The sequence below is a fragment of the Syngnathus typhle genome, linkage group LG10 (genome assembly GCF_033458585.1).
Source record: "Syngnathus typhle isolate RoL2023-S1 ecotype Sweden linkage group LG10, RoL_Styp_1.0, whole genome shotgun sequence".
Lineage (NCBI taxonomy): Eukaryota > Metazoa > Chordata > Actinopteri > Syngnathiformes > Syngnathidae > Syngnathus > Syngnathus typhle.
The window spans coordinates 3227156-3243232 of record NC_083747.1 but is presented as its reverse complement, the minus strand read 5'-3'; the positions used below and the strand labels follow the sequence as shown (position 1 = coordinate 3243232).

General features: G+C 42.4%; 2 protein-coding genes across 6 annotated transcripts in view; one reads left to right on the top strand and one right to left on the bottom strand.

Annotated features, from left to right (window-relative positions):
• adam22 (ADAM metallopeptidase domain 22) overlaps positions 1-16077 on the top strand; it is a 31698-nt gene that overhangs the window by 4808 nt on the left and 10813 nt on the right. Inside the window, exons 5-9 of one of the 2 annotated variants that reach the window (XM_061289730.1) lie at positions 6600-6666; positions 7869-7951; positions 9572-9638; positions 15749-15809; positions 15884-15960. In XM_061289730.1, the coding sequence (XP_061145714.1) occupies positions 6600-6666; positions 7869-7951; positions 9572-9638; positions 15749-15809; positions 15884-15960 (355 nt within the window). Of the gene's footprint in view, positions 1-6599; positions 6667-7868; positions 7952-9571; positions 9639-15264; positions 15285-15748; positions 15810-15883; positions 15961-16077 lie in introns of those variants that run through there. The other variant, XM_061289731.1, reaches the window with a different exon arrangement.
• On the bottom strand, positions 12478-15220 carry cldn12 (claudin 12). 4 transcript variants are annotated; one of them, XM_061289744.1, is made up of 4 exons: positions 15064-15218; positions 14569-14722; positions 14110-14371; positions 12478-14037 (listed from the first exon to the last, which is right to left on the bottom strand). In XM_061289744.1, exons 3-4 carry the CDS (start codon positions 14326-14328, stop codon positions 13177-13179), a joined length of 1080 nt encoding a protein of 359 aa, XP_061145728.1. In that variant the 5' UTR covers positions 14329-14371; positions 14569-14722; positions 15064-15218; the 3' UTR covers positions 12478-13176. The 4 variants fall into 4 exon arrangements, with proteins under 4 accessions (XP_061145728.1, XP_061145730.1, XP_061145727.1 ...); XM_061289746.1 differs by having other exon boundaries at positions 14110-14350; XM_061289743.1 differs by lacking the exon at positions 14569-14722 and having other exon boundaries at positions 15064-15220.

The window sequence follows — 16077 nt, the reverse complement described above, 5'->3', positions numbered from 1 at the left end:
CACGTTTCGAATCGGTATGAACTCTCAGACACAAATACACACACGAGTCCTTCTACCGCGTAATCCGCTGTTCTCGTAATATCATCTTAAAAGGAGACATACCAGTGAAATCCCATTTCCAGATGACCGTAGAAGGGAATTAGCCTCCAACCGGTCACTCTTACGCGCCACTTTAACGTGTGTCACTGTGAATATCAAGAGACTAATACGGTCCTCGTCATTTCTGCACGTTTTTAAATCTCACTTAGCGACTGATTTATTGGATGGTGTCAATAAGACAAGTAAACAAGTGTGACCTGCTGCATTGTTATAACTGGTCGTCGTGTGTATGCTATCGAATCTGTGGCATAGTTTTGACACTCTGTGTGTCCCACTTCGAGTCCTACTTTTTCCATCTCTCACGAGGGACACTTTCCTACTTTTAGTGCCTTAATGTCATCCGTGAACTGATTTTTTTTTTTTTTTTTAATAGAACACATCATTTTTGTTTACTAGATTGGGCGTCAGGAGAGCTAACATCTTTTGTCAGTCAATAACAAAATCTCCAAAACACGCCCCGGTGTTTATTTTTGTCACTATATGCGCACAAGGACACATGCAAAGTCTACATGGAAGGACGACTCTGCCGCCCCCTCCATCGTTGTCTTTGTCTGCCTCCTTCATTTTTTGCGACCGGCTGCAGCATTTACATTCATTGGACAAGATCCAGCAGAAAAGATTGGGGGTTGCCTCCCCCCCTCCTCTTTTTTTTTGTTAATCAGCCTCAACCAAACACACATCTCCTCCCTCTATTCAACTCTTTCTTCACCCGCTGCTGCTGAATAATAGATAAGATTAAAGAGTAGTGTGCACATGTCGACGTATTTTGGGACTTTTGGTTGATGTTACATACTGTCTGGTGGTCATAATACAACCATCATGATTTGTTGTGAAAGGATGCTAAATATTCGGGTTGGAAGAAAAAATGCAAGGGTGGAAATGACATTTTGATGAAAGCCCTCAGATGACTTTAAAAATGGTCCCAGATAGAGAGAATGTTCTCCATGCCTGCATCACATTTGAAGTAGCATCAGGTCGGATTGTCTTCTAGCTGTTACATCATCTCTCGAGTGTTACAAAACAGGAACAAGCTGGCCGGCGTCCCTCCTGTGTGCAGCGTTGACACTGACAGGCGCTCAGTGTGTTGTTATTCCTACTAGTGTCGCGTCAGCTTTCCTGCACGCAGTCATGCTCTTTATGCTAATGCACGCTTACCGCCAATGCTAAATGCATTATTCATTTGCGTGCACGTGCGTGTGTGCAGTCAGCATGTGTTTATGTGGTGGTGGGGGGGGGGGATGGACTCATGTAAAGTGTGGGGGCCTAGTCAAACGTATGTGTTGGTGCCCCACCCCATAAAAAAAAAAAGAAGGCTAAGTAAACGTCCCATGGTTTGACCGTTTGATTAATGTGTGTTTTGTAGCTAAAAAAAATAATGTGGATGGATAGCACAGTAAGTGTTGTTCTAATTAAAAAAAAACACAGATGAAAATATCCAGACAGACATAAAAAGGGGTGAATATTAAAAGATGATCAGAGAAGAGAAATTAGAGATACAACAAAGGCATCTGAATTATTCATCTCGTTTTCTTTGATTTAATTCCACACGCTCTTCTCGCTGAGTTAAATTGCCTGAGATTTTTTAACATCCTCTCGCCGAGAAGAAGAAATTGCAATTCTGCACATTTTCCTACAAAGGTCAACGCTGATATTATTTTTGTGATCAGCTCCAAAATTCTAATATATGTATATAGCTTTGCTGAAACCATGGCGGAATATTCACATCAGATTAGGTACAAAAATGAAAAATAATGGGATTAGACAGACAAAAAAAATAAGCATAATTACTTTACTTTTATTTTTATTTTTAAGTCTGTATCATGCACTCGACCTGCTTTTGTGACACTGATACAATGATGATCTTCCTCTTCCACTTGTATCTCCATCCTTGTCTCTGCTGCCCGCTTGATAATTGATTGAACGAAGGCGTGATCTGATTTATTGAAAAGAAACACGCAAGTGTTTGAGTGAGGGGGATGCAAAGTGGAAGCGTAACAGAGTATAGACAGACCGGAAAAAATGAGAAGTATAGGATATGTGGAAGTCTTTGAAGCACCCTCTCGTCCTGCTGCTGTGTGGGTGGAGAAGCAGCAGATGGGGAAATTCGAGTGGACGCCGTGTTTGTATATTTATATGCTTGGGGGAGGTAGCTACTTCAAAGGAGTCCCTTGAAACCTATGTAAGCGCCCTCATCTATACCTTAGCAAGCTAGCATGTCATCGGATCATGTGAAGAAACACCCACACTTGCACATGACTAAAAATGTAAAAAAATCAAGATCTTATTTCGTTTATGTGAACAGTATTTTTTTTTCTTTTCGGTATGACACTAAGACGTTGATATAAGCTGTGTTATTTCTCGGTTGTGTTAAGACCAGGGCTAAAAAAAAAAAATGGCCGACATAAACAACATCCCACGCCGCCTAATTGTGTGCAAAGACAAGCAGAAAATAAATCAGACTGTTCCGCTTACATAACACGGCTTAGCTTACGACTCCTAATTTGAAACCGCGTTGATTTAGCCTAGCATTAGCCTCAAGGCTTTTTTTAGCCACCTTTCTGCCTTCCTCACTTTTGCATAATAAATAAAAACAGAGAGCGATTTCACCGCTTACTGTACGCACGCCACTTGCATGTTGTCATACTACATAATGCAACGGTTAGCTCCATGCGCTTATTTCTGGATGCTACCACAAATCCTTTCCACGCAAAGCTATATTTTAACACAAAAGCTTGGAAACAGTAGAAACAGAAGTAAATACTGTACCGCTCACCATTATGCTAATTGTAGTTGTTGTAATTAGTAGGAACTTGTTTATCATCATTTGGCCTTACTAAAAAAGCTTACTTTTGCTAACTTGCGGGCACACTATTTCACCCAAGCGGTGTCCAAGTGACGCATTCCTGATTAGTGAGTAAATGAATTATAGCCTGGAGACCTTTATCGGGGCCTCATTGCGAGGTTAGATGTGGGGGTGTTTAGGTGTGTGTCGCTGTAGAAATCCCCAAAGAGAACCCCGGGCCCTCCCTCCTCTGTTCTCCTCATCCACCTTTCCAACATAGCACCACCCCCCTCCTCACCCTGTCATCCATCAGCACCCCACTCCTCATTATGGCCGCCTGACACAGCACGTTCACCACTTTGGTGCTTGAGTCCATACATGGAAGACTAGTGCAGTGTGTGTGTGTGTGTGTGTGTGTTTGCCATGATTAGACTTTTGTGGACGCAATGAAAGGGTGCTAGCTCCACTTTGGTGCCAATCGCTCCACATCAATGCTGCCAAACTTGCCTTTTTTTTTGGTGCTTTTTTATCCATGGAGTGCCTGGCGGCAAAATGTGAAACGAATTTTAAGCGGGGTGTACTTAGAACAGTAATCAAGGCAAATTTGAGCATTTTTCTCCTGATTAAAACCACTCAGCAGTGTGATTGCCTCCCAAAATATTTTTGGTGGGGTTTGTTAAGCCTGTTGGCAAATAATCTTGTGTGATAAACTAACACATTTCGGAGCGGCCAAGTTTGGGACTTGAAATGGGACGAGAGCCAAAGCTTGCGGACATATTAGCTTAGTATTTGGAAATGGAGCCACGAGTGAAGCCGCAGTGGGAAATTTCACTGCAGCTTCAGTTTTGTCTGCAGTTTAGGCAACAGCAGATAAATGAAATCTCTTTTTTTGTGGCCTACAGGTGCAATTTTGATGTTCAATTCTCTTAATTATGCACTTAGAGAATGTAATTATGCGGACAAAAAAAAAAAAGATGACATGCACGTCGGGAAAATCAGGTTGTGGCGTTTTAAAGGAAGGATGACGCCCGCCTGCTTCATTTTTCCCCGACCTTTCAATGAAATACTCTTGTGAGTGCAACATTTCTTTTTCACTCTTTGCCCGTCGGGAGCGTGAGTGGGCTGGCTGACATTCAAGGGGCGCGAAAGCGGGATCCGTGACGCAAGTGGCTCTCGTGTGCCTGCTTATGAATGGTTTGTCGACCGGAGCGGCGGAGCGTCTGGTCGGAAATTCTATGACAAGCGCGCCGACACGCAAGACGTTTCCGCGGCGACTGAGCGGAGTGGGGGATAAGTGTTGAAAAGATATTATGAAAGTGCTTTTTGTCAAGTGATAAGTTATGGCTTGGGTGCTGCTGTTTTGGTTAGCAACTGCAAATAGGCTCAACTCTGTTCATGTGTGATTAAAACAGATAATAATGACCACTTACAAGCCGCTTTTTTTTCCCCCTGATAGGGAAAACGGAGGCGTCTATTTGAGGCAGCCATTTATTATTCATTTCTGAAATCTGCCTCACACCAAGCGAGGCGGCCAAAAGCGACTAAAACGTGCCGCAATGCACGTGTTTTGGCGGCCGACTGTGAAATATAATTCCGCGGCAGGGGAGATATTGCGTGTGTTTATTTTTGTCATTATTTGCCCCAGAAACCTCAAACGAGGATGTTGATGAATGTGTGGGTTATGTTTGACACTCCACGACCTCGTACGTGGTTTTACAAACGGAAAGTAATAAAAAAGATTTCTGTCGAAGGTTTTTATGAAGCTCCACACTGAGGGAGTTTTATGTCTATTTTTTTCTGTCACCCACTCTGCGGCAAAAACTGTCACCTTCTCAGCAAACCTTTTGCTGATGATTTGTAACCCAATTCCAGCTTTGGGCTGGTCCCTGACATCTTTTGATAGCTCTTTTAGACTTGGCTGTGGTGCTACAGAGATTGGAACGTAAAGGAAAAAAATCTGAGTTTATACACATGAAGATGTAAGAACAGGAATTGGTAATTGGTTGATTGAACAAGAACAAAAACTGGAGATTATTCATTTCTTTTTCAGTAATTTGAAAAAAATCAATAAGGGATGAACTCATTTATTTAGCATACAGCAACATTTTTTTTTTTTTTAATTAAAGGCCGATTCTAATTCCGATATTTGGCAGAATAAAATTCTAATGACCAATGAATCGGTTGATTAATAAAAAACCTAAAATGAATCAAATAACTTATTTCATTGTTCAGCAGCATGCTAACACGAGGAAAGTCGTGTCTGTTTTGGGGGGTGAGGCCGCCGAGTGTGAACAAGGGCTTGAGTTTTGTTTCTTTGTCTAGTAAATTATTTAAATCCTCCAAGAATGAAATCTGCAATGTGTTATCAGTCTGCGGTTGCAATGTCGCGCTCCCTCTTGCTCCCCCCCCTCCCCCCGGGTAGGCTCAGCGTGGAGGATAAAGATCACAAGCTGTGAATCTTAAACACACATCCCAGCAGAACAAAGGCTAACAGCTCGCCTTTGACCTACAGATCATGTCTTCATCACAGTCGGGGTCACCCGTGAAACTTTTCTCCTGTCGTCCAATCGTGACTTTAATGTGCATCATCGTGATGCCGTGTTTTTTTCCCAAAAGTACCTTGAAGCGGTGCATGATGGGATCTCGGTTAGAGCCCCGAGGTCTGTATTGGCACCCACCTCTCGTTAACATTCGCCGCCTCTTTATTCCCCCCCCGTGATGGCCATTGCTCCATCTTTCCATTTTACCTCCCGCCTCTCCTGTGTTTTTATTACCCGACGCGACCATTAGTCTTATGGAGGAGTCTTATTTCCTGTGCGTGTTGTTGTGAGGCAGAAAACTACTCATACACCTTGGCTCTGATACTTTTTGGCATAGTGATATCTTTGTCGAATATCCCCTAAGTGGTACAATTTGGAGTTGAATCACTTTTTTTTCCTGGGAGAGAAAAGAAAAATGCCTATGAGGTCAAACTAAACTTCACGTCAGCTAACATCTCGAGACAGCTGTAGAATTGATTTGAAAATTCTGCTACTGCTCTATAAATCACTGAATGCTTTGAGGCCAGAATACATTAAGGAAATGCTAATTGAATATAAACTCAGGAGAGTTCTGCAGACTCGGGTCAATTAGTGGAGCCCAAGCAAACATGGCGGAGCGACATTTAAGTGTGATGCCGCACACGGATGGAGCAAGTTGCAAAAGTGAGCCTCTGCAGGATAATGTTCATTAACGCTATACGGCTTTGTCTCAGGTGGTACGTGTGTGTGTTTGTGTGTATGTCCTCTGGGATACTTGCTGTTGAGAAAGCATACACACATGCGCACAAGCTAACACACACACAAGCTAACACGCACACACTAATTTCACAGTCTTCGTCTTGCTTACCCTCTCAATTTATTTCCTCTTCCCTTCCTCTTCTGCCAGTGTGGCCTTTTTTTTTTACCCCCCCGCAACCTTTATTCGTCCTTCGGTACAATGTTAAACACGCACACACTTGCAGACACACGCACACACGTTTGTTTAATTGTGTTTGCGGTCTGGAAATAGCCTCATGTCTCCTCAGTGGTCATAATTAGCCGAGCCTATGCTTTGAAATGCGCAGACAGAGTACGATTGTTACATAAAATTCACTAGAGAGTGAGACTCGAATAATAATCACACATTTTGTGACTTTATGTGACTTTTTTTTTTTTCTCCTTGGTCTTTTCTCTTCCAGTGATCTGCTATCTTCAGAATACGTGGAGAAGCATTTGTCAGCGAAAGGGAAGACGGTTGTCACTGCTGTAAGATTCTGCAAATCATTCTTTTTGTCTTCTTCTACCCTATTCCAACTAAAATTCATGTCATATCACAAAATATGCACTTAAACATAAAATTATACTAACATAAGTATGCCTGCACCGATGTCCGCCAATATTGTACAGCTATACTTTTAAAAATGCTGCAATACTACAACACCGATACCATTTCAATCAGACATTGATGACGACGCTTTTAGCTCACTGATGCTGTTCAATGTGAATGCTTGGCAATAGTGACAGCCTTTCTGAAGTATTGCTCAATTTCTGTCTGGATAGTGCCAGCGTGTACATTATTAGCCCTTGCCCCACCTCAATGGAACGCGGCCATAATCGATTATATTTAATTAGTCTCCGTGTTTACCCTGCAGCTATGAAAAGGTCACATTTGACATTTTGTTATCACCGTCACTACACTACAGTACACAACATTTTATATGTTCAGTAAAAAAAAAATATATATATATATATGCTAGAATCACTGAAGGACTGCCACTTCCTTATGGCACTCACTGGCCACTATTCAGGAATGTGGTGTCGGACACAAGATTTGAATGTCCTAGCATGTCCAGCATACTTTTAATGGCGTAAACCAGGCGGGCGTATTGCGGTGCGCTGCGTCGCTATGCGCTGCATCATGGCGGTAATTGATCCTGATAAAAGCTGAGTTTCCTAGGGGAGTCAGTTGGGCCGGCTTCCTGCCTTACTAATAGGCAGCGAGGAAGCAAGCAGGGAAGAGACGTTCCCGTCGAGCACTTAGACCATGTAGACTTTCTTCTTCTGCAAAATGAACGTGTTTACGTAGTTGCAGGGAAGCAAGAGAACGTTGGAAGTAAAGACGGAGAAGATGCGTTCAAGTGGGGAGGGGTGATGAGACACCCAGACAAGTAGTGCTTCAAACGGAATAACTAATACAAATGTAGAATTATCAATAATATGTTTTAGAATCATATATTTTTGTTCTTAAATATAAATTATAAATATAATTATACAAATAAATATATGTAAATGAAAATTAAATATTTAATTATCGTGATTAAAATAATAATTTAAACTGTTGTATCAAAAATAACTAATTCGATGACCCGATTGCGATGAGGCCCGCATCGAAGGCATCGTTGATATGAAATATATTTCGGGACTGAATGTGTAATGTGTAATGTGTAATCCCGTGTTTCTGTTCACAGGGAGGAGAGCACTGCTACTACCAGGGGAAAGTCAGAGACATTCCTCACTCCTTCGCCGCCCTCTCCACTTGTCATGGCCTACAGTGAGTACATCAAATATTGCGTCATATTCCCATTTAGCAATGACATCAATGCTGATTCAATCAGGACGGCTTCTGCTTTTTTTTTTTTTTAACATTTGAAATCAGGCAGGTAGTACAAATCATCTCTGTTTGGTAGCTACAGTCGTGAAAATTAGATTGAGAAACATTTAACAAGAATATTAATATATATTTTTGCCAGGTCTCAATAAACACTTGAAGCCTGGATGTGTGTATAGATTTCCAGCACAAAAATGTCCGTTGATGTGACTCATTACAAGTGTGAGGGAATTTCATATTGAAAGCTGCATTTTAATTCATGTTTAGTCATCACGTCTGGACAATTGCAGATTGAATAAGTCATCGCTACACAAAAAAATTAACATGTTCTGATTTAATTAAGTCATTTGCATCCCTGCATTTGTTTTTGTGACACTGAGGAGGTTTCGAGTACATTTTCAAACGTTCGAGAACTCATCAACGCCCATCGGAAAAATCTAATTATGCCGTGTGCAAATTCGGAGCTCTTTAATAACATTCACATTCTTCAAAGTTCTCACCCGAGCAAATCATATATTGGATTTCATTCAATTTGTCTTTTTTAATTATTTCTGCGCATTCCAATCTAATTGCTGCGCCGTTTATTTGTGTGTCAGACATCTTAGTGTACTTCCCATCAACCGTCTCAGGTATTTACCATAATATACATCCTGCACACACACAACACACACACACACACGAGAGAAACTTAAGCCCGCGCCGCAATAATAGATCTCAACTGCATACAGACAGATAATGCTCTCCAACTTCAGCAGTCATCTCAGATGAAAATCGTTCAAGTTTGTTTCCAGCGTGCCAATACACATTGCAAAACTATCATATGTCATATTCATCTGCTTACTGTGCAATAAATTAGCTACCATAGCAAAATGTGCACAAAAGTAGCCTTGAGGAAAAAGTTGGATTGAAAATTTCAGATTTTCAAACATCCAACTTGACCTGCAAGGTTGCTTTTAATGCTGTTTCTCAAGCTCCAGTGTGAACCGGAGTATATTTTATTCGCCTGTCCCACAACTGCCAGGTATTTTTTGGCAGTGAGTCAAGTGTTGTGTTTACACAAACCACGTGTGCGATTTGTGTACATTGTTTCGAAATGGTCTCAAATGTCCTTTAAAGAGCCTTAATAAATGTGAGAATTTAAAAAATATATATTATAAATCCATATTTCATTGAATTGAGTGAATAACGTGGATTTAGGTAGCTAAATACTAGATCGCTTTTAGTTCTCATTTCAACACTTTGAGGATTAAAAGGCAATAGTCAGATTACGCACACGGGTTCAACCTTCCCGACTTTGCGGCTTTTGACACAGGCAATCTCCTAAAAGCTCGAGATAAAGTTAATTAACGGACATGGCGCGGTCACTTGGTGTGCTCGTGGGCTTTACAGCAAAGACTTTGAACACAGCTGAGAAATTCATTTATGACTTTTTAAAAAGAGTGCTCCGTTCAGTGACCCTCTGGAAGTTATTTGATTTGATTTCAAATTTTTTCTTAAATCATTGAATCTGAATTTTCAACGATATAATAACAAACTGCTTTTTATTCCTTCGCTCTTTTTCAGCGGGATGTTTTTTGACGGCAATCACACGTATCTGATCGAACCTGGAGGAGCTGGCGGCGGTAACCACGTAAGTGTCGTCATCTCTTCCCAACACGTATTGATTGAATAATTCGTCCTGGGATGGTGGGATTGAATGGGATTACGGGATTTCAAACTGGGCTCAGATATTGTCTTGAGAGGATCGTGAGACAAAAGTCACTTACATATGTGAGGCTTTGCCAATCTTCTCGCAAACTCTGGACAAAGCAATGCTCTCTGTTACAAAGGAGCCTTCCGCTAATTAGATAATAACGATTAAAGGCATTATGGTCGAAAGGAGAGGACGGATTTGAGATTGCCTCCAGACGCCCGGAGACTCACATTCTCCGTGTGTGTCTGCTCTAATTAAAATATCCGGGAGATGTAGTCAGTCGTTTTGCTGTTCATAAGCAGAAAGGAGACGAGATAAAAAAAAAAAAGAGGAAAAGAACTTTGGCTTGTCCATACTTAGCCCTTATGACAGATTTAATGGCTGTACCACAAAACGCTCAAGGTCGGACGATAACGGCCGCAAATGAGACGCAGCGGAAGGGCAAGCGGAGGTGAATGTGATGTTCAAAAAAGATGTAGTTGTCCATCTGTTTGTCAGTTGGCACATTTTGTTCTGCTTTATGGAGGATGACAAACAGATGGGAGGTACCATTCTCATTTTGGGGGGGGCTGACACCTCTGTGACTCAAATAGTTAATTAGTCAATTAGACTACCAGTTCCTCTGAGGTTTGATTTGTTTTTAGAACTGCGTGGATTCCCTCTAGGGGCCTGTTTTAGTTTCAACACACCCCGCTCTAAAATCTTCTGAGCCTTCTTTTCTGTTCACGTCGTTCGAGTCACTTTCCGTCAGTATCAGCAATGCGCCGTCAACTCGACGGCTGTGACACGCTTTAGTCAAAGTAGAAATCACAGCAGGAGGAGGCGTGTCGGCCATATTGCAAATCCATCTGCCTGTTTTTTTTCTTCCCCCTTTCGTCTGCCGCCGTGGCAGATACGTCCACAAAATGCTGCCGGGGTCAATTTCTATCGAGAATTAAAATTGCCGACGTCTAACGTTGACACGCTCGCGCACCATTAAAGTACATTAGCCAGCACTTAAGCAGCAGGTGCATATTGTCAGGTGTTCCCACGGGTGGGCAGGTGCATAGTGTGATGGCGCACACTGTGAGGAAAGAGAGCGTTGGCACGCACAAGCGCAAAATAGCATATGCTCGGAGGTTTTTCGACAACTCTGCTTGCTCAACTGTGCCTCGGAGAACATTTCAGCACAACTTGCAGCTGGTCAGCTGAAATAGGCAAAATGATGAGAATGCTAGATGCTCTTTAACTTGAGTTCTTATTCAGCTTTCAGCTTTTTAGGGTCATTTTTATTTTGTTGCCTTCAAAAGTTGTATTTTGCCTTTAAATGAAGCGGTTTGGATAATGGACGGATGGATATTGCCTTTAAATGTTTTATGATGCAGATTGAGTTACCCTGAGTTTGAAATGCGCCTTACTCTTGACAATGTATACTGCCCCCTAGTGGCCAAGGCGCGCACACCAGGAAGAGCTGCACAATGTCCATTGAATTGATTGTAGCAAAAAGTGTGGCAAATTAATTCTAATTTATCATTCATAATCATTTTGTTATTGCTGCCTGTCTTTATGACGCACAATCTTATAAAGGCCTAAATGTCATTTTGTGGCAGAGGGCTAGAACAGATTGCGTTTAACAGAGAAAGATTCCAGTTACGGTAGTTTTGTTACAATCTGATTCTTTTTTCCTGTGAGTATCCATTATTACTTGCAATGTTGAAAGGCGACATTTGGCTGTTGTAAATTGTGAGGTGACAAAGCACATCATGTGACCCAAGCAGGCTGGATGTGGGGGATGGAAATTTTTCACATGCTGTTACCATGGCGTATTTGGGGGTGATGCTGGCAGGTTGTGACTAAGAGGGGGGTACTTGCTTGACGTGCCAACTAGGTTTATTTTTTAGCCGATTGTATGATAATATTGAGGGGGGAGGTCTCCCGTGTCTCTGCTCATTCGGGCAGCATGTTTACACTTGGTTGCATTGTATTCACCGGCCAGCCAGCCAGCCGTCTGCATCTTCAGCAAGATGCCGTCTCCCATGGCAACCTAAGCCCCGCCCCCTGTTTCTTTCTCGCCCAACAACATATGAAAAGCCATCTGTGTTTTGAGATTTAATCCCCCAACCATTGCCCACACGCTGCGTACGTGCTTCTCGTCGACTAAGACAAAGAAGACAGTGGTCTGTCGGCATTTGTTGCACTTTAAATCATTTAAAAATCATCGGCCACTGACGATTTTGAAAAAAGAGCCGATATCAAAGAAGCAGAGTTGTGCTGCAGGCTGCTTCATTGAACATTCTCACTTCACTTCAAAGATCAAGGAGCGAAAAGCTGCATTTTAAGTAAGAGCTTCATCGCCGATGTTGCTTTCCCTCGAGACGGATTGATTCTTATCAGATCATAGAGCGCCTTTCATTATTGTCAGCTCAACAGGGCAAAACAATGTTTGATTGACAGTCATGTACACCCATCGGACAATTCATTAGGGATGCCGAGCAGTTAAATGAAATCCATTCAACATAGCCGAATGCTCTCTTTATTTATTGACACGGCTAATCATTATTGGAATTTGTAGTGATGTAAATTCAATTGAGCATTTTGTCCCTTCAAAGTAACCAAATTAGAAATAGCTGTCGGTATGATGCACTTCTGTTCTCTCAACATAAGTTACTTTCAGCTCTTTTGGATCATACAGGTGTACTTAATATTGTGGCTACTAGTGTTAATACAACCTCTCCCAATTTAGAATTCATTCTACAAATTAAGACTGCATGGAAGGAAGGGAAGAGACACAACATAATTGCAATAACAGTTTGTGTTTAATAAGATAAAAAATGAGTAGAAAAAAAAATATTTCATTTAGTGTGTAACAAAATAAAATGTCAAAAATGCTATACTTAGGTCACTATAACAATATATAACATGTTTTGGAATGTTTAGAACTTCAAGCTTCTACATCCATACAGTTATATTCAGATTAGCGTTCACACAGACACACATTATAAAACACAAAAAGGAACATTGGCACAGTTGATACACGTTAGTACTCACAATTAGTGCAGTTTTTTTCTTCAACATCACATGAACTGTGGATTCATGTTACAAATAAGTCTATGCTAAGTATTTTAGTAGTGATGACAAGCAGTTTAAGTCTTCCACATTCAATGTAACAGCAGTTGGCGTACAGTGTTTATTCTATAGAATTGTGACAAAAAGTGGAACCTCCAAAGTTCTGTGAAAATGTTTAAGTAACATTATTTAAAAAAAACAACGATTAATCGAATTAACATCGACATTGTGAATTTTCAAATTGCAAAGGCTAAAACTTGCAAAATTCCCATCTCCTTAGTGACTTTCATTTTCCTTCATATAAAATACATCCAGCAAGCTCGACTGGCCCTCACTTCTTTAATCAGCCCCTTAAGAAAGTGGTAATATTAATTTAAGGGGAACCTCTCAAAGAGTAATGACATTGATTCGATCTGCAAGGAAGTTTTTTTTACTGTGTCACGACGGGAATGTCAATCTCGATGGCGGACATCCGCGAGCGGGTAGAGTAGCGGTGGCCGGCGTAGCTAGCTGCGTAACTCTGAGACGGCGCGTAGCTCTGAGACGGCGCGTAGCTCTGAGACGGCGCGTAGCTCTGAGACGGCGCGTAGCTCTGTGACGGCGCGTAGCTCTGTGATGGCGCGTAGCTGTAGGCTTGGGTCCCGCCCACCTCTGACCCGTAACCATCAGGAGCCGAAATCTGAGACACGTACACCTGCGCCGGCGCAGGGGCAGCCACGCTTTGAATGTAGCCCTGCGCGGGAACGTAACGCTGCGTGTCAATCACCGTGGGAGGATAGGCCTGAGGCGGCAAGGTCTGGGGAGCGTAAATCGGAGACGGCGGTAATCCGTTGGCCGTGAGCAGCTGGGTGGACGCCGAGGAGGGCATAGAGGAAAGGGGCAACCAGAAGGGCGAGGGCAGCTTCTTACACATGCAGTACCACATGAACATGAGCAAGGCAGCCAGGATCAACCCCCCGGAGCAGCCGATGGACACGTACGGCGCAAAGCCGTCTGTGAAAATATTGGCGTATCTCCTGTTGAGCTCCTTGGTGCCGAACAGGAACCAAATGGAGGGCGGGATGGCAACGGCGCCGCCCAGGAAGAGAAACGCGCCCGCCACCAGGTGACAGCCGGCGCTGTTCACCAAGAAGCGGATGCTCTTGATGTCCGGTTCGGGCTTGTCGGAGCAGCAGCAGGTTTTACACATGCCGGCCATGCACAGCAGCAAGGCCACGGAGCCGAAAGCCAAAGCCGCCGGCACGCAGAACTGAAGCAGCCTCAGGTCCAGCTGGTCCACTTTGGAGTACCACTGCAAACAAGAGAGGCCTATTTAGCATTTTGGCTGCTGGATTTACAAACTGGCAACTCCAGCAAGCAGTACCTCTGCGTCATAGTAGTAACATCCCGAATATCCGTCCTGCTTGACGCACTTTGTCCACAGCCCGTCGTATACGCTGATGTTCTTGGCGTTGCGATTGAAGGTGACCAGTCGGGTTACGCGCCACTGAGGGACCAACGCCGCCACGGCCAAGCCGGCCACTGACACAAAAGCGATGATGAAGGCAAAGGCATTGGTGGCGTGGATGTTCCGGCACGACATTGCGGTTGGGTTTTGGGAGGTGCTGCAGCCAAGGAAAAAGGGCCTGTTGAAGAAATATGGTCCAGTTGTATTTTTCATTGTTTATTCTATTTCCAGCCACATTGTTAGTCCATGTCAATGGGGCACGCTCACAAAACTAAGAACGGCACAGAAATAAACTTTTATTAATTTATCCAATTAACTCATCCCCTCACCTTATGGGAAAATAACACTAATGAAGTGAGCCAGAGGCTGACCTACCTTTGTGCCCCCCTTCTTGTATTTCTATTCACTGCAGTGTAGTTGACCTAATATCAACAGCTCCCGAGACAATGCTCTCATTTCATTAGCAAACAGTGACAGGGGTTCTGCGGGCGGGCGGGCGGAGGCTGCTGGGAAAGTCCACCAGGACCCACTGAACAAAACACAATCGATTTCACTTAAATCGAGGTCTGTCATTTTACTTTTTACAGCGGGCACAAGACGCTGTGTGGGCTACATTGATTTTCCACTTGATATTCACTTCAGGAGAATATGTTATTTAAATTGTATAGAATTTAAAATAAATAAATAAACTACTTAAAGTATGACTAAATAAGTGATCTTATTTTAAAAACTTCCTTATCTCGAACGCGACTCTGAGTCCGGCTGTTTGCTAACAAGTTAGCACCGCTGCAACCTGTTGAGTCTTCAACTCTTTGAACATCTTTGATGCTAACCACGGTCGCGATCGAGTTTCAACGACTCGGTTCGTACCTTATTTTCCAAGAGCCAGGTAGTGTTTACGTCAAAAGTTGCCGTATGTCACATTGGGTCATTCTTTTTTTTTTTTTTACAGCAATGCAGATCAGTGTCCGATTGAAATATATTAGCTAGCATTAGCATAAGAGGCGTAAACAGGAAGTAGTAGGGTGGAGTTTCCCCAACTGCAGGCGGATGACTAAGATTACGTCATCACGCAGTGCACTAAAAGAATGGTACGATAGACTTAGTTTTATTAGTCGGTGTTTTGTATCCTGAAATGTTGTAATTGACATTTCAATTAGGTGGGAATTTGACTTATGTTACTGTTGTTAATTTTACTTAGTTTCTTGTGTAAAGCCACCATGTAAAAAATTCAATATAAAAGGAACTCAATAAAAGCAGTTTATTCGCGGACAATAGGCACAGACTGGAGATAAAGAGCCACCTAATCGACTCAATTTCAAGTTGTTAAATTGATTCAAGGCCATTAGAGTCCTGTAAAAAGAGTACTAAAAAGAAAAAAGCCAATATATGTTCACCTTGGCTTGAAACAGGTTTATTGTTCTCATTAATTGTGCTATTTCCAGGCTATTCCTCTTCAAGGGATTTCACTGAGAAAAAATATGACGGCGAGGTATCCTAGTGCCTCATAGTTTTGACATTTGAATTGAAGATCTGCTTTTTTTTTTGTCTTCAGAGTGATGTCCACTTGATATACAAAAATGGAGGACCAGATGGACTTCATGACCTCCTCAACGGTAAGATTGAATGCGAACAATAAATGAGTCATTGATTTTAAATATGACCACTGCTATCAATGACCTCCTTTTAGGTAACCTTCCTGAGCCGCCCTTCCCCAGTCCAACATTTCCTGGGTCACGACTTGTCCACAGGAGAAAGAAGAGACAGGTATTTAAATTTATAAAGATACGTAGCTTGTTAGTTAGCCAGTGTCCCCTCTTATGCGTTTTTGTTTGCAAAACTAAAAGGAGAAGAGTTTCCTCCCACTCAGCAGCTCTTCACATT

Excerpts from the sequence above, each read along its gene's own strand:
- cldn12 (XM_061289743.1), bottom strand. The coding sequence starts at position 14,328 with ATGTCGTGCCGGAACATCCACGCCACCAATGCCTTTGCCTTCATCATC. Across the intron at positions 14,038-14,109 it reads GTTACTACTATGACGCAGAG|TGGTACTCCAAAGTGGACCA; the intron begins GTACTGCTTGCT and ends TCTTGTTTGCAG.